The 26,842-nt window shown below is 39.9% G+C and overlaps 1 protein-coding gene across 8 annotated transcripts in view; it reads left to right on the forward strand.

Moving 5' to 3' along the window:
* Positions 1 to 26,842, forward strand: part of DAAM2 (dishevelled associated activator of morphogenesis 2) — a 198,728-nt gene that overhangs the window by 117,096 nt on the left and 54,790 nt on the right. For all 8 annotated transcript variants that reach the window (XM_083829088.1, XM_083829087.1, XM_083829093.1 and 5 more), the window contains 6 exons: positions 1,797 to 1,871; positions 7,930 to 8,024; positions 15,530 to 15,863; positions 22,930 to 23,040; positions 24,045 to 24,148; positions 26,370 to 26,436. In XM_083829088.1, the coding sequence (XP_083685214.1) occupies positions 1,797 to 1,871; positions 7,930 to 8,024; positions 15,530 to 15,863; positions 22,930 to 23,040; positions 24,045 to 24,148; positions 26,370 to 26,436 (786 nt within the window). The remainder of the gene's footprint in view (positions 1 to 1,796; positions 1,872 to 7,929; positions 8,025 to 15,529; positions 15,864 to 22,929; positions 23,041 to 24,044; positions 24,149 to 26,369; positions 26,437 to 26,842) is intronic.

Below are 26,842 nucleotides of genomic sequence, written 5' to 3' on the forward strand. Positions count from 1 at the left end.
ACATAATGTGATGGATGAATATTTGCCTGATGGGTCAGACTTATAGGGTTATAGTAAATGGGGTTACATCAGGCTGGTGGCCAGTCACTAGTGGAGTTCCGCAGGGCTCTGTTTTAGGACCTGTTCTCTTTAATGTTTTCATAAATGACTGGGATGCAGGACTTCAAAAGTATTCTAAGTAAGTTTGTGGATGAAGCTAAATTGTGAGGAGCTGTTGAATCCCTCAAGTGCAGAGATGCCTTGCAGAGAGATCTTGGCAAATTAGAGGGTTGGGCAATCACCAACCACTTGAAGTTGAACAAGAGCAAGAGCTGGATTCTGCACCTGGGACAGGGTAATCCTGAATGTATGTACAGACTGGGAGTTGAGACCCTGGAGAGCAGCCCCACAGAGAGGGATGTGGGACTTCTGGCTGATGGCAAGTTGAATATAAGTCATCAGTGTGTCCTGGCAGCCAAAAGGCCAGCCATATCTTGGGCTGCATCAGGCACAGCACTGCTAGCCAGTTGAGGGAAGGGATTGTCCTGTTCTGTTCTGCACTGGTGTGGCCCCACCTCGAGTACTGTGTGCAGTTTTGGATGCCACAATAAAAGAAGGACATAGAACTATTAGAGAGTGTCCAAAGGAGGGCTACAAAGATGATGAAGGTTCTAGAGGAGAAGACACATCAGGAGTGGCTGAGGTCCCTTGGTTTGTTCAGCCCAGAGCAGAGAAGGCCGAGGGGAGGCCTCATGGTGGCCTGCAGCTCCCTCACAAGGTGAGTGGAGGGGCAGGCGCTGAGCTCTGCTCTCTGGGGACAGTGACAGGACCCAAGGGATCGGCATGGAGCTGGGACAGGGGAGGGTCAGGATGGATTTTAGGAAGAAGTTCTTCACTGGGAGAGTGGTTGGGTACTAGAACAGTTTCCCCAGGGACGTGGTCACAGCAGAAAGCGTGATGGAATTCAAGAACACCCTCAAGACAATGCTCTCAGACATAGGGTTTAATTTTCGGGTGATCTTGTGTGGAGCCAGGTGTCAGACCCTATGATCTTTGTGGGTTGCTTCCAACTCAGGATGTTCTATGATTCTGTGATTTCTGTAATGTGTCATTTGGCATGGATTTGGGTTCGTCAGATTGCTCTGACAATGGTCAGGAATGGGAATAAGGGAAAAACAGCAAAACTTATTGCTTCATTTGAGAAAGGTCATTCTATTCTTAATTCCTACTGTAATTGAAGGGATGCTGTTCCTTGAGGTGTTTTGAGGTTTTAAATAACTTGTTATTTTTCAAGTCAAAATGAGGCAGCCTTTTGGCTTCATTTTGAATTTCTTGACTCTTTTTTTTTTTTTTTTTCCCTCCATAGCAGATGTTAAAGGCCTTTACTGGTGAATCCCACCATCATTTAAGCAGCAGTGAGGCAGAATAATTTCAAAGATATGTCAGTATACAGCTACAAAATGTAAACCTATTGTCTATAAATGTGCTATCCTTCTACTTGGAAATGTTTAAGGGGTTAAGGTTTGCCACTTAGATGCCAAAGATAATCATGTCTCCAACAAACTTTGTAACTCTTTGTTTAATAACCTTAGCTGAAGGGAAGTCTTTCTTTCTCTGACACACCAAAGTGACAGTGCTAGTATTACACTTTCAGAAATGTTTGTAATAACGGACATAGGCTTGTGGTGTTTATACAAGAATGTGGGGAGGAGATACTACAGTAAAGAACAGTGCAGTGAAGAATCCCAGGTGGTTCTACAGTGGCACTTCATCCTACAAAGACTTCTTGTGTAACCTTATTTAACTTTTTGTTTCAGGAACAAGAAGATCCCAATAAGCTTGCTACCAGCTGGCCAGACTACTATATTGACCGCATCAATTCCATGGCAGCCGTAAGTTACCTCTTCTGCACAGCAGGGAAGATTTCCTATCATAGAGATCTGTTTTTTTTTTTTTTTAAGGAAGAAAACCCAAAAGATGGATATTAGGCCAAGTGCATGACTTGTTTGAAACAGGACTTTTGAAAGAAGAGCATGTGTCTTAAGAAAGGGCCTTGCTTTAGCAGAAGAAAAGACTAGATAACACCAGGCATTTTCCAGTTTTTACTTCAATGATATAGAGTTTTAAATTTTTTTCTACCTAACCTACAAAATAACACTGGGATTAATAGTTTAGTAAAAAAAAAAAAAAAAAAAAAAAAGTAGTTCTTCACATAAGATAATAGCCACTTATATAAAAACAGGTAAACAGAGAAACATAAGCCTGTAACACCTTAGACATCAAATACAAGGCAGCAAGTTATTTGTGGTAAACTGTCTTTAACTGTCCTTGTTCAATAGCTGAGGAAGGTGTGCCTTCCTCTGAAGCGTGCTGTAGATCTGGCCACCAGCACAAGTAGAACACCTGCACGTAGTATTCACTGATCTCCTGTGATATAGTAGAACTTACATTTTGGAATTTCTCGCAGTGAAATATATCTTGCTCACTAAAAAAAAGAAGACTTTACAAGCCACTATAACCCATTGTAATAGGATAAAAGAAAAGCTGCTTTCTACTTTGAGTCATGAATAACCAAGATGATCACCTTCCTTCACACCAGATTTTTTGGCGGCAGAGTAATGGAACAGAAATACTATAGGCTGGTTTTGAGAAAAGAGGTTGAGATTTTGTGCTGGCATGGCATTGTGCTTTGATTTCCTGATTGAACAAATTCACTCCATATAGCCCATACAAGGGCTATTAAGGGAAAAATAAGTATGAAACCTTGCAAAGTCAATGAGCCAAATACTTCTGGTAGGATTTGATCCAAGGCCTTTTGAATCTACTGAGTTTTTTCCATTGATTTCAGTGGCTTTTGGACTAGTCTTTAAATGATCTTGATGTAAATCTGGAGTGAGTATATGCATGTCACTGTTGTAAATCTGGAGCACTTCCATGGAATGAGACTATATTTTGGCCCATGTTTCTAATTTTAAACACATTTTAAGAGCACCAATAAACACCAGCCCTGGTAACGTTGTTTGCATGGCTCAGCATTGAATGACTGATAACCTTTTACTTGGCTTCCAGCCTCGTAATTTACTCTTATATTTGAAATATTAAGAAGATACAGTGGGGTTAAACCCCTGCTTCTGATTTTCCACTTAATTGCTTCAGTTTTAGGCAGGTGAAACTTAGTTGACTTGATTTCACAGGAATCCTATCAGTGGAAAACTGGAGTAACACAGCTGAGAACCAGCTCCAACACGCTTTAAAAGACATGTTCTCTTCATTATTATTTAGACCTCTGAGATTCTTAACTTCCAAATGGTTATTTTGGGTCCCTTATAATTTCAGTCCTAAATTTAGTGATGGAGGTTTTTTTTTGTAAATTTTTTTTAACTTCTTCCAAGTACAGTTGGCTAAGAAGTGGTGAAAGAAAAGCATGTTTCATGTTGCTTCCTGACACTGTCTAGTCTACTTCAGTTTGCGTCTCCTGGGCACTATCAGGTATTGCTGTATTTTAATTAGAATTATGGCAAGAAGTATTAGAGTTGAAATGGTAGCAATAATCACAGAAGTGTTAGTTTAAAATGCTTTAAATCCTGTTTTTTTTTTTTTTAAATAAAATTTAATCTTTGCATCTCCTGTGAATTAAGTACATAAGAATCATTTTACATGCAGCTTTTATGTCTTTTTTGATATAATTTTCTTTAAATATGAGGTTTTGTTCTAAACAGTAGCTTGGCAAAATAGTTCTTCCTATCCGCTGATAAAATGAAAATGGCATCCCATGGATATCATTAAGTATCTTTCTGTGGATTTCAGGAGGCCAAGGCCCCTGCACTCAGGGATCATTTTCTCAGAAGATCTGCTGCAGCGTTACCAATCATATCTGTCCCTGATAGATTATGCTTGAGAGCAATGTGGTGATTCCTGACATGTTTGACATTCCCTACTTGTAACCTTAGACCACTATGTTGGGAAGCACTTTCACAGTAGTTCAAAAAGCCATGCATTTTAGGCACAAGTCTGTTCCCACAATTGTTTCTGTTACCGTGACTTTTTAAATGTTAGTAGTTTTTAATCCTAATTCTCATGAGAGTGTATAACAGTAAAACCGGATCTCTTTGCTAACCCGTAGTACACAATTCCTGTGGAGGGAATGTCCCATCCTTCAGGTAGCCTGACTAGGAGGAAAGGCTCAAGAAGATCCTTGGTAGAATGTCTTCTAGACCCACCCCTAAGAGAAAGGGATGGTTGCTAATGATATCTAAGTTAGAAAGAGGAGCCTCCAAATTTGCCCAGTCCTCTGATATCAACATGCTGGTGTTGACATCATGATGTCAATAAGGCTGGTGACTGCAGGCAGGTTGCAGGCCCACAATCAGAGACCATTTCCATTACCAAGGTCATTGCTACCTTCTGCTGATTCATCAACAGACAGAACTTTCTTAAAAATGCAGCAGCTGCCCTGTTTATATCACAAGAAACTTCCCTGTGCTCCTCTTGCCCTCATCACTCCATGATACTACCTGCTTGGCAGCACAAATAAACACAGCCTTCATTTTACTGGAAAGGAAAAGTTCTGACAGCACAGCAGTGCTTTGATGAGCTTGGCTGTACCTGCATTTCCAGAGACAGATTTTCAAGTGAACAGTGTTTTTCTGGAGAGGTTGCTCAGATGAGAGTATGAGATGGGTGGATGCCCATTCACCAGAATTTAGCAAGAGGACAATAACTTTCCTCGGTCTGGGTTAGGTGACATCTATGTTACTTTAAAATTATTTGCCTGAAAGGTTTTTTTTGTTGTTGTTGTAATACATCTATTCATAGTTTATTCATAGTTTATGATTTGTAGTTTACTCTCTTAGTTTGGCCTCAATATAGCTAGAGATGTGGTGCACCTTGAATTTCAACTGACCTCTTTTATTTAAAGAAATGTTTTAAAATAGCATTGTCTAGATATGTCGTAAGAGGCATGCAATACAATAATTTATTAATAAACTTTAATTTCACTTCTATTTGTTTGGAAGTGATTTCAGTAGTGATAATACTTTGTTAGTTATGATTTAGATAAGACCTAAAGAAAGAGCTTGGTCTATAATGATAAATCAGAATGTCTAGGTTGCTTTTTCACTACTTATTCTGTTTGCTTCATTTTTCTTTTCATTTCTGTGAGATTGGCAGTGAAACTAGGTCAATCATATAGTTCCTTTCTGCTGCTAGTTGATATGTTTATTATTATTATTCGTGTCTCTTTCCTAATGTGCTGTCATTATGGTGCTCTACTTGCCTTCCCAGAAGTTTAGGGTAATGATTAGCTATTAGAATAAGGTGTGAGAATTTACTTGATGCTTTGAATAAAACTGAGATTTTCAAAAGCAATTTCTTGGACTACCTGAAGTTTTACATGTACAGTCCTGTGTGAATGATTTTTTCACATATAATTTTTTTTTTTTTGACTTTGCAAATCAGATAGCTAGATATCATGCTTTCCTGGGTGATGCACTTAATCTGGAAAATTTTAAATATGCAAAATGTGCTTATGAAAAAGATTCATATGTATACTGCCTTTTAGGGACCAGTTGAGGACCTGGCACTATTTTGCTTCCTCTTCCTTGGGTGAAACCGTTTTGGTTAACTGACAGTAGCTAGCTGCATCCTCAGCCCAGCAGATGTTAGTCCTAGAGTACAGTTTGTAGTTCAGGGAAGCAGTGCATCAGTCAGCCACGTTAATGAAATCCAGCCTCAAATAACGACAGTTCCCTCCCCTCTGTCTCCCAGGGACAGTTGTGTTTTCTATAACTCTTGCCGAGAAAGTTATTTCATATTGTAAATGCATGACCGACGAGGCTGTCTTTAGAGAGGGCATGAGGATTTGAGTTCCTGGCCGTGCACAGGAGTGAGAAATGAAGGGCTCTTGGCTGCCTGCAGCTTCAGAAAAGGGGTTTTCTATAATCGCCCTCAGTTGTGAAGGCAGGATTATTTGTATTTGTTTCATTTGGAAATGGGCCTTTTTCACTCTCAACGAAATACTGTTGAGCACCTTCCTGTCATCCATTCGCTTCCCCCCCACGATGGCTCAGAGTAGAAATTAAGCTGTTGTAGGAGTGGGAGCCTTTCAAAGGAGCATTTATGGGCCAAAGGAAAGGTGACCAGATGGGCCATCACCCAAGAAAATACAAATCAAACCCCAAATCACACCCCAGGATTCTGCCATTGAGATTCTATAATGCCTGTTCAGGTTTTCTGTTTATTTTTCAAAGAGGGGAATCATATATGGCTTGGCTTAAGCATTTCAATTTATGTTTCTGGCTGTCGGGGGATGCTGGCAAAAGATAAAACATCATCAGCTCATTTTCCATCAGTAGCGCTCTGTCATTCCATTAGGGCAGGAAATAGCTCGCTCTGTTACTGAGTGAATTTGACTTTAGCGAGGATCAGAGAGAGGACCCCTAGAGTTAAACACATCTCCTTATGCCAGCTGTTCAGCATAAGACAGCAACGGCGCGTAGCCAAATGACCACCCTCAGGATCTGACATATGTTGGCACCACGGGGTTTGCAAAAGCAAGCAACATGGGAGCATTTCCAAGGGAAGTGAGGTGATAGGGTGGGAGAGTTAAAGGAAGTTCCAGCGAGAGGAAGGTTTCCTTTTCGGCATGCTAAATAGTTAAATAAAGATTTCTATATTTCACTGTAGTGGGCCATTATTGTAGGTACTCAGATTCCACCACGGAGAGGTATAATATCTGACCCTTGATAGATAACACTAGTTTAATTGGGATATTCATTTGGGAGGGGGTTCAGAACTGCTTTCCAGATCCCACTGAGCGATATCCCCCAGCGATATACTCCTGCCAATAAGAAAGGCTTTTATCCTCTTTGTTTTACAATTAAAGAGGCTAAGAAGACATTGGTGTAACCTTCGAATTTCCAACATTGTGTCTTGACTGTTTATGAAGCCGCTCATTGAAGTTGTGAGCCTGAACGGTACATGGATGGGTGCTGAAGAGTCTTGCTTCATATCTCAAGGTTGTGGTGGTGCTAAGTGTAGATCTGGAGCCCTGATTTCCTGCTTTTTTACCACTTTTTTCTTAATGGCTTTGTCTGATTTTCAGAACCTTGTATTTTGTGTGTATTCCCCTCATCATCTCTCACCCTAATTTCCAGTGACCCACAGCATCGTCAGTTCCTGCAAGTTGTGTACCAGGGGGAAAAATGACGGATGTAGCTCCCAATAGAAAAACATGAAAATATAAGCTCTAGTTTCTGCGTGCTTCAGTTTACGTGTTAAAACATAGGGACAGGGATTTTATGATGCTCTTGCTTTTTGTAGTAAATGTTTCTAATTAGCAAGGACAAAGTGTTTAGAGAAAATTAATATCTTAAACCAGGCTAAAAAAAAATGGAATAAAGGAAAAGAGTCAAACTTTTGGGTACACAAACTATAATTCAGGGTACTTGCAGGCTGTCTAGTCAACTGAAGAAAAAGCTTTTCTGCTTTGAAACCTGACACAGAAGTCTGTTGTCTTTCCTTTTTCTTTTTTTTTTTTCCTTTTTTTTTTTTTTTTTTAACTCCAAATCCCAAATCCCTCCAGCCATGTCAGTCTAATAAGATTTTGCCTCTCCCTACAAACTTTGCCTCATATATCCATAGATCACCACAGTGGATCACTGTTCCAAATTAGGTACAGTTTTCTGAGGGCATCCTGGCAAGTATGATTTTCGGGGGGTAATGTGAGAGCCCTAGTTTTAGGCAGTGTGGCAAGGCTCTATGCTGCTGCCAGTCCACATGAGCAGCCTCATCTGGATTGAGTTTTGTAGCTGAGGCGCTGCTTTCCTGGTGAGAGGTCGGCAGGCACCTCTCCGTGGGTTGATAGGATAGTTGTTTTTCATAATTCCTGGCCTGTCTCTTAGCTTCCAGGCAGCTCAGGCTTTTCTGATTGTCATCTCCTTTTCTCAACAGATGCAGACACTGTATGCTTTCGATGAAGAAGAAACAGAAATGAAAAATAAAATAGTTGAAGACTTGAAGACAGCTCTGCGGACTCAGCCCATGAGGTAATGTTGTTCATCTTTCATCACAATTCACTGCCTCCCAATGGTCAGATGGGGCACAAGAAGGAGTGGCAAGGACAGAAACCTCTTTGTCTCACCTCACACAAGCGTTCTCTGATAGTTCAGACAATCCACAGAGAGCCATACAGTTCCTGTTCTGAACCTGTGTGGTGGTTTTACCATGCTAGGCAGCTGAACACCACAACCGCTCTCTCACTCCCCCTGCTTAGAAGAGGAGGGGAAGAAGTAAAGGAAAGAACAACTCATGGGTTGAGATGAGGATAATTTAATTAAAGGGGAAAAAAAATTAAGGAAAGATTATTATTAATTAAACAATTTAACTAAAGGGAAAAAAGGGAAAGGAGAAAAGGGAGGGGGAAAGGGAAAAAACAAAACAAGTAAAGGCTGTGTGGAAGTGCAGAGGAAATAAATTACTCTCTACTTCCCACAATAAGCGATGCTTGACCAGGTCCTTGAAGAAGGGCCTCAACACACGTAGCCGGTGTTCGGGAGGACAGACGTTTTCACAAAGAGAGCCCACCCCTCCCCTCTTCTTCCTTTTTCCACCTTTTATTGCTGAGTGTGACATCATATGGTATGGAATATCCCTTTGGTTGGTTTAGGTCAGCTGCCCTGGTGATGTTCCTTTCTCTTTTTTGCCCACCCCCTAGGAGGGTTAGAGAGAGTCTTGATGCTGTGTCAGCACTGCTCAGCAGCAGACACAACACTGGTGTGATACCACTGCTCTTCTAACTACAAGTGCAGAGCACGGCACTGTATGGGCTGCTGCAGGGAAAGTTAACATCCCAGCCAGACCCAGTACAACCTGTCTAGCTGGAAGGGCGCAGTAATGCTGAAACATATAGCTTCAGAAAAATAAAAGACAAATTCTGTTCTGAAAAACATGTGGCAGATCTGTGCAAACACAGGTAAGGACTGTGAAGATCAAACTTACTGACTTCATAGACTCCTGAGCATCTCGTGATTTGACTTATGATGGGCGAGATGTCAGCCTCTACTATGAATTTTGAATTCAAGCTTCCTCTTATCTTTAGTAATGCGAACCTTTTTGGCACAAAGCAGCTAATCTATCTAACTTTACCTGGTTTGGCTTCTTCCTGCTCTGTGTTTAACCGTGGCATGCAGAAGTGTTAAGAGTCTTTATTGTGTACAGTGTCTTTGAAGGTAAGGTCATCTTTGTTCTTCTGGGGACAATGCTCTGAACAATTGCAAACTAGCTAGCATAGAAATCTTTTGCATTTAACACTTAAAAGGACATTGTGCTGAAGCAATAACCATAGTTGATACAATTTTGGGAAATATTCACTTGGTCAAAAAGTTTCTGAATGTGTTTGTATTAAGCCCAAAATAAACCAAATGTGCTTACATCCACATGATGCTGAAGTCATAGTTTCAGAGGCCTCCAGTAATGCCTAATCACATAGGTTGTCTGGAATTTAAAAAAAAAAAAAAAAAAGTAAACAGAACAAACAAATAAATAAAACGAAGAGTAGACCACAGAAAATAATCACAAGAGAATTTGCACTGTAGTTAGGTTGAACGGAAGTGAAGATATTTCTGTGAGTCCTTGCAGAGCTAAGTGCTTATTATGTTCAGCTTTTCCTTTCATGATGTTTAATGTTTCTTCTGAGCAGGAACAAAAGAAAAGCCCTTTAAGAAAGCACTTGGAGAAGGAGTCCTTGACAAGCATCCTCGCTTCATGCAGTTGAGCCTGCTCCTCTGTTGTACAAAGCTAGATGTGAAGGAGACTGAGGGAGCTCTAGGAATTTAAAGTGCTGGAACATCGCCTCTCTGCAGCCAGCAAGCAAATACAGAGAGGCCATCATTATGGCCTCTTCCTTCATGTGTGAATGACAAGATACTGAGTGATCACTAAGAGATAAGTGAATAAGGAAGACAAAAGGTAGGAGGAAGTCTCCAGCACAAAGGAACTTGTGCTGAGATTCAGTTGCAATCACACCTCACGTGTTGTAGCCCTTTGTGGTAGGAGATTTGTAGCTGCAGCTGTATTGCAGGGGGCAGCATCTTCTCTTTGGGCTCACATATGTAAATGCAGTCCCTTAGCCAAGTTACTTCATTATCAGGAGAGCCTCTAGCACTGACTGCATGGAGCTTCTCAGCTCACAGCAAGTGCAAGGTTGAGCACATCACCTTAAACCTTGGTGGTTTACCTCCTGTTTCAGTGGGCTGTAAGAGAGCACAGATTCTGAAGCACAGGGATTCATCAGGCTTTGGTAATTTTAGTCATGCAGGTACAGTAACTGCTTTTAACATGGAACTGGAGAAACAGTAGCCTGTGGTGAGAAGGAGTCCAAGAGAACAACTGACAGTTTGATCCTATCACTATCCTAAAGTAGAGAACATGGTAAAATGCAGCTAGACTTTATGATAAAATGGAAGCTAAAGACAACAGCCACACTCCAAACTCTTACCGGGATTTTTAGCCAAAGACCTGTGCCACTGAGACATTCTGTAGCAACTCTGTTACATTAATTTGGAACTGGTGTGATGTTTCCTCTGAAAGTGATAGCTTTCTCATATCATTGAGCACAGCCAGAGCAGCCAGGCATCTCTGTTCTGTCCAGCTGAAATACTTTGGTGGCCACCATTTGGTAGTTTTACTCTGTCATTTTGAGTAGGATAGCTCAGCCTCCTTTCTGAGAGCAAGGCAAAAGAGAAGAAAGAGAAATGTCTTTTGCTCAAAATCTTGCAAGGTTTTCCAGACCAGACCTATATTGCTTCTGCTGGGTCCCCTTGACAACAGGCTGTTGCTTCATCTGTTTATAATAACCCTAACAAGCTTCAGTACAAGCATCTATGAGCTGCCCTATAAAGTGTTCTCTTCTAAATCGCTGGCGATGGTTATGGGGCTTTTTTTTTAAATAGTTAAGCCAAGCCAAATTTTGAGTTAAGTCCTATGTCTCAACTAATTTCCAGCGACTCAATTCGTTAGCTGCCAAATGGGCTGCGTGCCAATGCCTGATCAACAAGCCAATTTCTTCTTGATGGAAAGGTTGCAGTAGAGAGGCCCTCAGCTCCATCAAATCCCTCTCATAAGCAGTACAATACCCAAGCCTTCAAAATACTAGTCTTTCTGGTTGAATTTGGACATCAAATCCTGTTTTCCTTGCCACTTCTGTTCATCAGAGCTCTGAAGAAAATAGAGACCTAAATTCACATAGGATAGATTGTCTGGAATCTGTTTATGGTGGGTAGGGTACAGAGGGTCTCTGACAATTCACCAGCAGGGTCCTCTGCTTGAATTCTACAATCTAGAGGATCCAAAATAAGAAAAATGCACGTTTGGCACTAGGTTTCATTTTACTGTAGAACTGCATCTCTTCTAGTGTAAAATGCAGAGTAATGGCACTAATCTGTGCCTGTATTCCAATCTACTAGTTCTAACCCCAACAAAAACTGAAGCAGATCTTCCTAAACTCAAGTTCCTTTTCCGCTTAGAGAAAAGATGATAGAAGTATCCCTGGGCAGCTAGTTGGCCCACTCTGAGAAAATCCATTTTGTTCTGGTATTTAGGAGCTGCCCTGAAATAATAAAGCCAGGTTATGTCCCAGCACGCAGAACAACCCTAGCCTTAGAGAACAAAGCCCCCACATCTGCATCTTGTAAGGAAACAGATTTTCTTTTAGGTTTCTAAGAACTTATGACTATAAACAAGTGTGATGACAAACTGTTGGACAGAAGCAGGGAGAGAAGAGCTTTTTTTTTTTGTCTTTTATTTTTTAAATGCCCAAAAATGGAGGTTCAGAAGTGCAGCAAAAGTAAAAACTTACAAAGGTCTGGAGAAAAATAACTTTTTGGACTCACAAAGGAATACCTCCTTTAGTCTGAATCATCAGCACTAACTCCCTTTGCTGTCTGCTTTTCTCCTTCTGTTCAACACAGATTTACCTCTTGTTATTTTTGCTTGATTTAGTCATGTTGCATTCCAGTTCATACTGGAGATGAACATTTATGTTTCCAGCAAGCAAAACCCATTTTGATGAATTTTTCAGCAGTCCAGTAGTTGTGAGGATTATGTGTGTCTCCTGATTCTTTAGGGAAGTGCAACCTTGGCTGTTAGCAGGGTGGGAACATCCTGCCTTCTGCACACCCACAGCATATGATCTTTCTGTCTTTCCTACACTGGATCAAGCCTCACAGGGAAGTTGTCCCCCACAGCACTTGGAATCCATCAGTGGGTCATTACCTCTTAGGCTTCATCTGTATTTGGATGAAGGGTTTGTTATTAGAGCTAGCTAACACATTCTGATCAACACTCTCTAAAACTTGAAAGACTAAAAGGTGCTGCGCCTTTCAATGCGTGTTAAACTGGTCAAGTGAGAGTCTGAGGTGAGGTTAGGCTTTAATATGCTTGTTTAGCACCTATTAAAACACACCCTACTTTATTTACAGTTGAGTTTTTAAGTATGTTAGCCAGAATGCATTGGCAAATATGCTTAACTTTACACCTTTCAGTCTAGAACAAAACCTTACTTTGCAGTGCACAAGGCATATAAGCTGGCAGGTAGCTATGGCATGCATATATAGTGGGGAAGAAGGTAGTTTATTTGCATAAGTTAGGTTTGCCTTTGCACATGCGAGTGCATACACACACACATCTGTGCTTACAGGCAAACACATACACAAACATCAAACAGCATGAAGATTATGGTGCTCAGCCTGTCAGCTGAACTCCCACTTCTTTTTCTTTTCTGTACAGACATTTACACACATACTTCCCTGTTCACATCAAGCAGATCCTAATACTGAGACTGTTTGCCCAGAAATTGCTATCACCATTTCTTACTTTGTCTCCGTACTGCATGATTTCTGTCTTTTCTGGAGAATAGGGGACTAAGTGTTTTGGAAGGAAGGTGAAAGTCATCATTAGATTCCTGCTTCTGATGTCAGCTGAAATGGGAAGGTACTTGGTTTAGCTTCCTATTGAGTAATGCAGCTTACTGGTTGATCTTTGGACTAGGAAGAGCACAGGAAAATCCCAACATTGTTTTAAATTATGTCATTAATCAAAGTCTGTGACACACACCACTTTCCTGCGCATGCCTTCTTTTTGGAATGACCTCATCCAAACAGTCCTAGAAAAAATTGCTCTGCCAACGAATTTAGTAAGGGATTGTACTTAATTGGGACAATGTGATTTTTGTTCATTTCACATTTTTTTCATCTGTTCATAAGAGCAAGCCAAGACACATAAAGGTTGTAGTATCTTGTATGTCTTGTCATAAGAGCAGGTGTTCCATCTGAAAGTAGGTTTTAGGGACCCTTTGTTCAGCTGCTTCTTAAGGATGTTTTCTTTTGTCAGTAGAGCTCCATGCCTTGAGAAAGGTATTCATCTTATGCCTTGCCGCAGCCATGAACTAAGGAGAACAGTAAAACCATGTGCATTATTTTTTTATTTTTGATTTTTTTCCTTTGTGTGTGTGTGCACAAAGGGATTTGGAAGGAATGGCTAGGGCACAGCGTGGATTCACAGAACTGAACCTTGGAGGTAAAGAGGAGCAAGGAGAATTTAAACCAGTCCTCCCATAGTATAGGCAAAGATCCACTCAGCTTTTTAGTCCCAGGCAGGGTTAGAGAAGTGCTATAAAGGCATCAGCTTTGCATTGTCTGATAACAAATTGAGGTTGTGCTTATTTGTGTTCCCAGGAAATCCTTAGCAACTCTTTTAGCCATGAATGTGCTTATTCCAGTCTTTCTTTGCATTCTAGAAGTATTACAGAAATTGAGCTAACTTTTAATCTTTCTATAACCAGTTTAAGTAACAAACTGCTTGAAGTAACCTACTAAATTCCTGCTGCACAATGTGTGATTCCACTATCTAGCCTAGAGGCAGAGCGGCTTATCCTCCTATGATTTGTTAGGGTAGACAAGATGATGCATCCAAAGAATGTGCAGTCAGACCTGTGTGAAACTTGGCAGGCCATCTTAGAAGGGTTCAACTAAACCTTGTTTTCATTTTTGGTGTGCATGTGTTCCTGTGTGTGCTTGCCCTTACTCTGATATTCACTTTGAAATTCAGTTTTGAACAAAATCCAAACCTCAGACTGAAGCTTTGTTGAAAGCACCAGGCTTTGCCATGTTTCTGGTCAAACTGCTGGCCCAAATAAGCTGAAAGTTGGCAAATCCATCAGCATAATGAGCATAGCTTTCAGGTAGGCCCTGAAAATTCCTGTGTGGTGTGAGGTGTAACCACATGTGTCAAGTCCATATTATCCAGGAGATATATAAGTATGTCTAAGGTTTGTCTTGCTGGTGCAGAGACATTAACAGAGATCACTGAAATGTTGGGAGTCTTTCAAGATGGTTCTTCCCCACCTGATGGATATTAGGAACAGCATCTCACTTATGAATAGATAAGAGAAAGACAGCACACTGGGGAATACCCAACAGGGAGAAAGAGGGGCTGGGTAAAAGCTCCAAGATACAGACTTAATAATACAGACTTAAGAATACTTAAGTATTCTTAATTTGTTATACATGTGACAATTGTTAACAATCTTTTCATTTCTTTGAGATAACCATCTACATTATGCTGTTTAGGACATGGTCATGGACATATTATTCTTGATTACATTTTGGTAGATTCAAATTGAATTCACATGGGTTTGTATTCAGGCATTCTAAAAAAAAACTGCATCTACCTGTACGACCTGCTAGAGGAGGCAGGAGGTGAACAGAGTTATCCTAAGAAATGATTTGCAGCCCATTTCATATCTTTGCATCCCCATTTTTAATCCAGGAAACTCAAAATGAAACATTGCTAGAATTATTGGTTTGAACAGATTTGTATAACTCCATCAGTTTCTGTCGACTTGTCTAGCAGGCTGTCTGTATGGTCTAGTTTGAATTTCCGCTATATTATTTCCGTACTCAGTTTCCATGATCTTAATCTGAAGAAAGGTAAATTTTATACTAGAATATGGTAGAAAAAGAACTCCAGTGATCTCAATAGTCAAAATAAACCTCTTCCAGTGTAGGCTTAGTCATTTGTGATTAGGTAACTGAATAATTCTATATTTCCATAATTTGTGATGTTTTTACAATACATATTGCTACTGCAGGTTGACAGAGGCCCTTCTCCATCCTTAATATACCTCCTCAAACGAAAAGCAAACAAACAACAACAAAAAAACACCAATGCAGCCAAGGCCATTATAAGAACCTTCAGAAAACATGTGCCTCTTACATATATGTGCCTTTGCATACATCATGGGATCAGAGTGTGAAGTCTAGACTTCAGTCAGTACAGCTGATAGTTGCAGTGGAACTGTGCTAGTGTTTTCTCTCTCTCTCTCTCTCTCTCTCTCTCTCTTTTTTTTTTTTTTTTCCTTGAATACCTGGGAATTACCCTGTGATCTTCAAGCTAGCCAGCTTTTGCAGATGCTGGGATCACAGGGTTGAATATCTTTTGAATAAATAAATTGCCTTTCGATTGTTTTTGTTATTTTCCCTACCTGCTTTTTCAGGTTCGTGACCAGGTTCATTGAGCTGGATGGCCTGAGCTGTTTGCTGAACTTCCTGAAGAGCATGGACTATGAGACCTCAGAAAGCCGTATACACACATCCGTTATAGGGTGTATCAAGGCACTGATGAACAACTCCCAAGGACGGGCTCATGTCCTGGCTCATCCAGAGAGTATCAACATCATCTCCCAGAGCTTACGGACTGAGAACATCAAGACCAAGATTGCTGTGCTAGAGATCCTAGGGGCTGTCTGCTTGGTACCAGATGGTCACAAGAAAGTCTTGCAAGCCATGCTTCACTACCAAGTCTATGCTGCAGAAAGGACAAGATTCCAGGTATGGGGAGGATGCTTGGACATGAATAGCCATCTCTGCCAAGGAGTGATTTTTAGAGTGCACATATTGCAATATTGCTAGGCAGTAAGAAGGCAATATTTCTCATTGTGTTTTAGGAAAAACACTTCAAATAGATTATCATCTTCCTTTTTTTTTTTTTTTTTTTCTCAAGACCCAATTGCTTGTCATTAATACTGATTTATAATCTCCTGTATTTTACGTTAGAATGGGGGGTTGCTAAGTTAAATGAAAGCTGTTAATCTGTTCATACTCTAACCTGATGCCATTGGGGTGCTAATCATTTTTTTTGCCCTGGAAGCTGAAGCCACAGAATTCCAGGAGCCTCTGTCCTGATTTTAAACTCCTTTATTTAGTAACACAAGAAGTGTGGATTAAATAATGGCAACAGTGGATTAAATAATGAACAATGGAGCACTTAAATTGTCACTTAATAATCAGTTACAAATCATCACCGCCTATCAAATGCTGGCTCAGATATCTCCTATTCACAGAATAGAAGGGAAACTCAATCTCAGAAACCTTTGTATGTCACTAGATTATTGACAGGTTTTTATTGTGGATACTGCTGGCTGTTCTTCTTCCTAGTGAACTGAGCACCTTTACAAAAAGATGCAAAAGAATCTGTTGCTGTGTATGAACCTGTAGTTCCTAAACTTTGGGGTAACCTCACCCATTTGCTACTCTTTCTTAGGGGAAATGATAAGGGTGGTGTTGGACCAATAGGCCCTGGATCCTGGTCTGTGTCAGTCATTACCTTCTACCTCAGTACCTGTTGGTAGATTTTGGGGTACAATGAGCTCACAAATGTAAAAGTGAATGGAGAACAATCTGTGCTCATGAACAGTAGCTGCCAATGTTTGTCATTAAAACTGAACACACTATGAGATTCAGTGGCTGTGACTCAGATCTTCTGTGCTGCTGTGTTAGCTTGCCCTTGTTTGACTGAGTGAGTCTCCTTAATAAGTTCACATGGGAGATAGATGCTGAGTTTACTCAGTGCCTCCTGTTTGAGTCCTCTGTCTTTCTCTCTTTTTAAAATTGGCTTAAAATCTACTAAGTGACAGATAAGTCATTTCTGGGCAGGTGTGGTAGCACACATCTTATTGTACAGCTGAGCTTTTGAGGAGTCTAGTGTAATGATTTGCAGGTGCTTTTGCAAGCCTGGAGACACTTACCAACTCTCACATTCATGAAAGACTAGTTTGCATCAATTCTTTGTCCAAATTATTTTCTGTTAAAAAAAAAAAAAAAAGATACTTTCTCTTCTTTTTTCTTTCTTAAAACAACAAGAGCAAATGATTTAGCAGGAGGGTTGCATTCTTGTTTACAAACACTTGTGTCTTGAAGCTGGGATTTTTTTCCACTACACTCAGTGATAGCTTGAGTTTTAACAGTTTTTCTCATAATTTTTAGGAGGTAAGCGTTCATCCAAAGACCTCCTCCATTCGTCTTCAGTCATTTTCTTCTAACAGAGGCGATATTCAGAACACTGATTGAACAAATGTGGTCATGGTCTTCCTTAGATTTTAGTGGAAGGTTCTCTGATACTCTAGGATTTGTGAGTTAAGAGAGTGCTATATCTCTTTGCCTCTTTCCATTCAAGTGTTTGGATTTGTTGTCCCACACCTGTATCTCAGAATGGTCTTGCAGCTCATTATCAAGAAAGAAGCATCCATTGTAACTCCACCATGGCAGGCCAACTTAAGGAAGGGATGAACTGACTGCTTATCCTATGCCTTTCTGTAAACTTCAAAGATGTAACGTACAATGAAGGTGTAGACAAGCTAGTGAAAGCCTCTTTTTTCTTCATCCTAGTCCTGAATGTAAACTTTGTAACCTAGACTTTTCAAATACTAGAAGAGCTCCTTCAGATTTTAAATCAAACTCTTTTGGGAGATATTTCCTGTATCTTGAGCAATTAGCAATATCAATCAGTATATTTAAGTGTCCAAACAGCTTAGAGCTTGCAGCTTTAGGTTAACTCTGACCTCATGGTGCTGAATAAAAATTGTGGGTTGTATCGTTCTAATTCCACTCTGTTTTGTAAGAATGAGGAAGCGAGGTTCAGAACTATTTACTGGCAACCATCTGAAACATGACCTTGTGGGTAACTTGCTGCTGACAGCTTTGGATTGAAACACTGTTTATTTCCAATTTGCACATGTTCAAGTGTGGTGGAGTGATGCACAGATCATATATTTAACATGGTACCATAAAACGTTGCATGTTCAGTTGAATGTCAGAAGCTGTTGCTGCTCAGTTTTCTAAGCACAACACTTACTACCTGGCACAGGCAGCCAAGAGTAGTCAGAGGCACCAGCAACTGGTAAATTAGTAGAGAAGGAAAGCTGGGACTTCATGTGTGGTTCTTCCTACACTTGCATCATTGCCTGTGTGTTGTTACAACTCCTTTTGTTTTGATAGGGAACTTGCAGTTTTATATTTGTGTTTCTACAGTCAAAATCCAAATTACAGTGAGATTCCTGTGTGATTTAAACAACTGTAATCCCAATTTAATTAAATTGCACTAGGTTACACCAGCTGAAGACACCACTATTACACCACTATTCTAAAACTGTGCTGTAATGTTTTGGAAAGGTTGTCCTTGCTTTTTGAGATGTTCTTTTTTTAAAAAAAAAAAAAAAAATTGAAGTTAATGGAGAATATAGATAGTGCTTCATGTTCATAGAACTTCTACCACCTTAACTTAACAAAATTTCACATTTGGCTCTGAGTTGGAACTCTGATGTAAAATATTGCTTCTTTCTAAACTGCCTTTATGGATTTGACTGAAATTTTCAACGCAATCCTTAACTTCCAAGACGAGTCACTTTACAGATATGGCAGTAAATGCCTAAATACCAGAGCTTACTCTTCTTTGAAACTTCAGTCTTCACTTAAGCAGATGCCTTTGAGTACTACAACTTCACTCTATATCTCCACTGCTCAGTGTGTTCACAGGGCCATCACGAGCAACTTTCTCTTTGTACTTGCGACAAGACTCTGTAATCTGTGACTGAATTTATGTTGTGGCTATTCCTATTTTCTCACATTTGTCATAGCTTCTTGCCTGAGCTGATCCCTTTGCCTTCTTTAATTTTTGACCTTTTCTTTATGCTGCCCTTCTGCCTGGAATAATTCTCCTTTACATGTCCAACAGGCAGTCCACAGTTCCACTTTTAAAATATTCATTGAAAACTGTCCTATTCAGGGAAGTATTCCATCTTTACTCAAATACCACAATAATATAAAGACATTCCTTAAATCTCATTCCTGAGGCAATTTGGGAAAAGCTCTGCCTTTGCTTCACCCAATTTTCATTTGAAATGTGCTTATTAGCCTATAAATCCCGCTCTGTCCCTTAAAGAAGAAAGATGAAAAAAAATTTGGAAAGCCAGACCTCAAAGCAGAAATAGTGGAGTCAGTAGGATGTGCCCTTGGTGTCCTCGCTGGGATTCTTTTCCATCTGATGTATTCAAAGTTGGTGTCATTCTGTCACTGGCTCGCTGTGTGACCATGAAAATGTCCCTTCATCTTGAGTTTCTTAGGTGCTTTTCTTGCGAAGGTGAAGTTCTCTAAAATGCTACAAAAACTGAGAATGAAGAGTCTCTGAGTCATTCATGTCTGCATTACCCTACGTGGAATAGAATAAAATAGAATAGAGTAGGTCAGCTGGAAGGGACTTTCAAAGATCATCTAGTCCAAACTGACTGGTTTTCACTGTGAAAGGAGCACAGTCTTACTCTTCCCTAATTTATTGCCTTTCTGATTATTGCTTTTCTGCTTCCCCTCATTGCTCGTGTGGAGTGAATGCATACTGTTATGATGTTGTAACATGTACTTTTTAACATGCCACATTTTGAGTCAAACCAATGTTGCAAACTCATAGTGCTGTAGTGGCCTAGAAAAGTATTTCAGGACATGCCAGTACCCTTCCAGCCTGGCTTGCTGTCTGAAACACCCATACAGCTGCGGCCCCTTTGGGGAGTAAGAATTTTCCTTTTAGTCTGGAGTGAACATAGATGTTCGATTCAGACCGAAAGGAGCTGATTTCACTTGCTGGTGAAAATATTAACTGGGCTGCTTTGGACAGAACACTCTTGTTTTTCCTCCTTAATGCTACTAGAAATTGTAAAGTTTAAGGTGAAGGAGTAAAGGAAGCTTGATATTGTCGGTCAAAAAGGTGGAGATTAGGAACTTCCTTCCATAGCCCCATTGCCTGGTTTGCATTAAGCACCATCAGTACAGAGCATGTTCTGTAGAGAGAAATCTGATCAATTTGGAAATGTAGTAGAGGAGTTAAAAAGGAACAAATTAAAACCCTGTATTCCCACTTGAGTTGCTTCTGCCCCTCAGGGCTCATCCAAAGCCTTTTGAGGTTTGCTGCAGATTGAATGAAATCTTACTGGATGTCAGTGATGAGGAATAATGAGATTAAGTGAGGAAAGTTTTGCTTAAATAGTAGGAAAAACCTTTACAACCATAAGATCAATTAGGCCACAGAACTGGCTGCCAAGAGGTGTGGTGAAATCTTTTTCACAGGAAATGTTAAAGTGAAGACTTGAACCTTAGCCATTTGCAAAGGGTTAGAGATACTGGAATTTGGCCATAGTGTGGGCGTAGAATCTGATCTTTAGGAATTGCCTGACCTCGTAGTGTTTCCTTCCAGAGCTGAACAACCACATGAGGATGCGCTGTTCTTCAATGAGTGTATTGCAAGCTAGAGCTTTCGTTGCTCTTGCTCTTTGGCTTGCCCCCTTGCCCCTGCGTTCTGCTCCTACTTCAGCCTTCTGAAATAGGAGATAGAAAACTTTAGCTAACATCCTTCAGCCTCTTGATGCTGTCATTCAAGTTGTTGCATAGATTCTAGTGTGCTCCGAAAAGTCTTTAAGAATATATGGTAGGAATGAGGCCTATGAAGAAAACCAGCAAAACATTCCTTTGTTTTGATGCTTTTATAGTAATGGCTGTTTAAATTATTCCAAGACGTGTATGCTTTGTATTTCGGTGTCAAATCTGACAGTAACAGAACTAAATACTCTCATTTGTTTCACTTCTGCTTATTTTGCAAGTTGAAGAGTAAAATTGGGGATGTGGGGGGGGAGTTAAGGACTGCTTAATTAGTCTCCTGTTGCCATTGTCAGAGAGGGACTGGAATGACCACCAGTCTGACTCAGTAGGCCATTTCTTGTATTTTTATGTAAGACTCCCTCCCACTTCTAACAAACTTGGGAGAAGGTTTGCTCTTTAGTCATAGCATGACTATTGGGAAATCATGGACATGGTGGAAGCTTAAATTCCGGGAGAACAGACATACACAGGTGCCGTCTGGCCAATTTAGAAGATGCAGGAAAAAGGAGTTTATGAAATCAAGTGAGCTTGATAGTGAAGTCAACCAAACTGTGCTCAGATATAAGAACAGCTGTTGGTAGCATTGTAGGATAGATCAAAATATTTTTACACAAAAACAAGCAAAGGGTTCACATGAAGCCAGGAAGGCTTTCTTTCCCCAAGGGATGTCCAGGAGGATATTCCCCCTGCTTCTTGAGACATATTTCCATGGTGATGTCCATTTTCTACAGGAAGCAAGATAGACCTATGAAACTGATGACTAGCATGGGAAAGATTTTGCTATGAATGAACACTTTCAGTAGCCAGGGACAGAAGACTAACTAAAGGAAAATGAACTTCTTTACTCAGCATCATAGCTTCAAGATGTTATTTAGATGTATCTGCTGAGCTGAACACTAAGTTATTTTTGTCTTCATTCTCCCTTTATGGCCAGAACTTCTCAGGAAAAGTAAAAAGAATTCCATCTTTTCTAGTGCATCAGCAAAACAAACATCAGTGTGGCATGTTTATTATTAACGCTGGAATGAGATCCATACAATTGAATTGACAGAACTTAAGTGGAATTTGTTACTCTTCCAGTAAGGAAAATCATCCTTAGAATTATGAACTGATCAGAGAAGATCCTGAAGAGACGATTCACAATCATCAGCACAAAGCTATAAGTAGAGTTGCTTCTGTGGCTAATCAGTTCTTACATATAACCTCTTCAGTAAATATTCAGTTGGAATTAATCCTAAATTGACTGCATAGAGCAGAGGCTACCAACATTATTTGCTTAGTCTTTTGCTTTTTTCTCCTCTCTTCTGTCTCTTGATGTTCACAAGATTATGGTGACCTATTTATATGTATGTAGAGATTAGACCAACAGTATTTCTGGGCTAAATATCTCCTGAGTGCTAAATACCCCTGCTATTTGGTTAATAGGGAGACATAACAAGAAAATATGAGTTTAACTGCACTTCCACTTCAGCTCTGTAATTCACCTTTAAGCTGCAGTAAGCGTGGACCTGGGGGTATTCCTGTTATTTGAAAATCCTTAAAAGGAGCTTACCAAGAGGCAGGTAATTGTCTCCTTCATGTGAAATGGTTGTAAGTGAAGGAACAAAGAGAAATCTTCCAAGAAACCTTCCAAATAGGTTTTATTCCTATAGACAAACAAAAAATGGCATTTCTTTAGATTTTTTTCCGTTTCTACACAAGTGCAATCTATCCTGCTGAAATCCAAGAAAACTGAAAATTACTCAAGTGACGTAAGTAGAAGGGGTCTATGAATCTGATGATACTTTTCTGCATGTATAAACTCCCCATCGTATTCCCCATACTGAGTTAACTGATGAGGACACATATCATTCTGTTGCTTTCTTAGATCATGTTGGCAGAAACTGTAAAGGGCATCTGCTTTTCCTCAAATAGCTTGTTTAAAAAAACTTTTTTTTTTTAGGATCATGTGGGCATTTTATTCCTATCACTATTCTTCTTTAGTTATTAGTTATTTAGTTATTTAGTTATTTAGTTATTGTGGCACGGCCAAGACTGCTAACAATCTTGCCTGAAAAAAGAAAAAAAAAGTTATTTATTTAAGCAAGTGTGTAGCAAATCAGAAGATGACTGTTTGCAGATCCCATGAGCAGTATGCAAAATGGTCTAAGGAATTAGATTGTATCATCTAACCTAGTCTATTGTTCTGTTTCAGACATTGTTGAATGAGCTAGACCGAAGCATGGGGCGATATCGAGATGAAGTAAATCTCAAAACAGCTATCATGTCCTTTATCAATGCTGTTCTGAATGCTGGGGCTGGTGAGGTGAGTCATTGCCCTAGAAATTCCATCTCAAATGTCATGCTTGAATTAATTTACCTTGGAAAAGGCTAGCAGATTATGTCACAAATCTTGTGTTCCTGAGTAGATATAGTTTGTGTAAAATAATGCTTAATTGTTAAGTTCAGTCTTACAATGTCTTCATATTATTTCATTCCCCCTCTCTTCTAATTCTTCTAATATAACATACATCACTGAAATGATTGTGGTTTTTGGTTTTGTTATTTTTCTTTAAGAACTGCAAAGCATTTACCTTCTTCATATCAGCCATTTAGAAACCATCTTGGTTTACCTTCTGAAATGTTTTGAAATGTTAGTATGTTTTGACTCAAAGCCAAACTCAAAACATCTTAATTTAAAAAGGTCAAAGGCTTTCAGAAAAGTCAGCTTGTTGTTTTTCGTTCATTAACAACACTTTCTTTTGTGTCTGGAGAATAGTTTAAGCTGATTTCGTTTCACTAGAAGTGTTACTTTCACTTTTTTTTTTTTTTCTGGTTAAACCACAGTAAACAACAAGCTTGTAAGAGCTCTTTCTGGGAGTGTATTTGGCTCTATCTGCAACAGCCCTGTAAAGTCCTACTGAGTAGGTGTCATTTAGCGGAGTATATGGTGAACTTATGACAAATATCTATAAAAACTATGAGGATGAACTGCAGTTCTGTTCATCCGTAAACAGAAGGTAGATCTCTAATTGACTAGCAAGGCAAGCACTCATAACTTTTGTTCTTTTTGGGACATGAAGTGTGCTATCCTTGTGACTGGCCTTGCAGAACTCATTGTAGATACAGGAGGACAGTATTTTTAAGAGAAACGGAGGCAAAGACTTTAATTTTTTTTACTTACTTTACTAGAATCCTGTAATCATCCTGTGTATTTGGTGTCAGGATAGAGGATATTAAAAAACGGAAGTAGTAAGGATTTAAGAAAAATTTTTTAGTGTGATTAAAAGCTTCTGGAACCGTGTAACTTGTTTTCCCCCACTTTATAAGGACAATTTGGAGTTCCGATTACACCTACGATATGAATTTCTAATGCTGGGAATTCAGCCTGTTATTGACAAGCTAAGAGGACATGAGAATGCAACACTTGACAGGTAAGACATTTTCTGAGAACTGTCATTTATCAGCAGAAAGAAACATTGATCTCCTATATTTGGGTTTCAGATTTAAGCACAAAGTTGTCTCTGTCTCTCCCTATAACTGTCTCCCTTTAAGGACAAATCTCCTTTTTGTCTTTAAAATTAAAATCAGCAGATGAAGTAGGAAACACACATGCTAAACTGGAAGTGGCTGTGACAAATTTCATGAATTGTTTTTCTTCTAAGCTGAGGATGACAACCAGAATGAAAAAAGATGTTGTAATTCATTTCTTATATAGCAAAAGTGGAACAAAAGCCTGTCCTGGTAGGAGGGAGATAAGCCAGTTCATTGATTTCATTGAGATTGAGTATGTGTGGACATCATGCAGGTTCTGGGTTTCCAAGATTTTTCTTTAACCTCACTCGTTTTCATGGTCTATCTTGTAACACAACCCCCCAAACAGTAGCACTGGCACAACTGTAAAAGAAAAGGAACCTGTGGTGGGCAAAGGGGTAGAGATGCCAAGCAGGCAAAAGAGGAGAACAGGTAGCTATTTTAAATGTCTTTGCTACTGCACAAAATTTAACATTGAATGGCACCTTCAAATTACTGTGCTATAGATAAATGTTTTCTTCACTGAAACTCTACTTTACTGGCGACCCAGGTTAAGGTCACTAGCAGTTCCATATTTTGCCACAGTAATTGAGGCTGCTAGTGACCTTACATTTAAATCTTTCACAAAGCCACATGCTGAAATAATCCTAGAGCAGGCAATCTGAGCAATTTGACTGAGACACCTCAAGAAGCTAAAAGACCCAATGAACTATTGAGGAGCCTGGTAAAATCTATTTGCTTAACAAAATGGAACATTTTAAAGTGTAATGGCAGGCAACCACGGAAGTCTATGTTTTCCTGTGACCACATTAAGCTCTGTGGAGAGGGACAGACCTGCTCTCAAGTCATACTTGGTGGCAAGTGTGCTGCTGTCCCTTACTGTCTGCTACGCCAAGCCCCTTCCTACAGAGCAGGGCTGGTCTGTAGGTATCTAGGACTTTCTAGGTAGAAATGTCAAGTTTGCCAAAGTATATGGTGAAAAAATACTACTCAGGCCTATGTTTGCAGCTTTTAAGGAACCGTGTTCTCAAATATCTGCCGTTAGGAGTTGCTATAGGGTGATGGAGCTATGTTTGGGGGCATATAATGCTTCTGGGATTCTGCATAAGCACGAGGTTAGCACCAACTGCCTGTTACGAAGAGGGACCTCGCATCTTTGAGCAGGGGGGAGGCTTGTATCTATGTATTAATGCTACAGGGAAAGATTGCATACAGTGCTGTGCCTGTGTTTGCTGAAAAGCTGGAACAAGTAATGTTGGTTTTGGTCTACAACATTATAACCAAGAAAAGAATCTGTTCTGTATGATTCCCTGTTCTTTTGGCTAGTAACCAGGACGTATAGAAAGAGCTTAAGATCTTAGGAACTTGTGGATCTTACAAGTTGTGATGAGAATGGTACAAAGGTTTGAGAGTATCCCAGATGTCTGGATTATGTAGGCTGTATGCCAGGTCAAGAAAGGGAGATGTGCCACAGCCTTTTTCCACATCATCTGCTGTGCTCTGGTCTCTGTGAAAGATAAGTCCATATGCCTTGGTCAACTGCATCTCTCACCAGGTACCCCAGATCCCACCAGAAGCATGCTGCCGTGCTTATCAATAGGTAATGGAAAGGCAGCTGCAAACTCTGCTGTTTATCACAGAATCATAGAATAGTTTGGGTTGGAAGGGATCTTTAACTAATCCACTGAATGCATCTCTACTCCACCACATAAAAGAAACAGCTTGTTAATGTTGCCTGACATGGCATGGACTTTCTAGATGCAGCTAATGTTTCCTAGTTAACAAGTATGGAGTGGACTTTCTAGAATGTATTACCGAAGTAGGCATTGCATTCATCGCAAGTGGAATATCCTTTTTCAATTGTATGTTTATTTTTAGCCACTTTCTTCAACACAGTGACTTAGCACAAGGATTAAAGTACATTTTTACCTCAGCTGGTCATTTCTTTTGGCCTGTTATTGGCCCCCATGAGTTGCTTTGCATACATATTCCAACGCTTTATGTAAGAAAGGCTTGCCAACTTCTAAGTGTTGCTTCTTCTATGGTGGCACACTTAGTTTAAGTCTGAATTATGCCATGACCATTGGTGTTTTTTGGTTTTCTTTTTCTATTTTCTCTTAGGCACTTAGATTTCTTTGAAATGGTCAGAAATGAAGACGACCTGGAACTTGCCAAGCGGTTTGACCTGGTAAGATTTTCTATGGTGTACCTGAACTTGCCAAAGCTGAACATCCTTTTTGTATCTTTGATGCAACTTCCCCTTGTGTTCCCTGAAAGCAATGGTTGGGTTTGGTACTGAGGGTGGCTGGTACTCTTGTTTTCACTGTTTCTCATGTAGCAAGTAGGTGGTCTCTGATCTATGAGCAATTAAAACAATGATCACAGACAGGGATTCTGCAGTGTCTTTGACAAAGCTGCCTTTATTTTGTTTAGCCGAAGGTTCAGGAGCAGAGGTGGTTATCAACACTGTTATGCATGTTTTCAGTCCTAATGATCAAGATACATTCTAACTTCAGACATCTCTATTACAGGAGTATGGGTTCTTTACAGGGCTTGGGCTCATTTCTGATGCTTTTCCCATTAAATCACAGGAA

The sequence above is a fragment of the Anser anser genome (assembly GCF_964211835.1).
Source record: "Anser anser genome assembly, chromosome: 3".
Lineage (NCBI taxonomy): Eukaryota > Metazoa > Chordata > Aves > Anseriformes > Anatidae > Anser > Anser anser.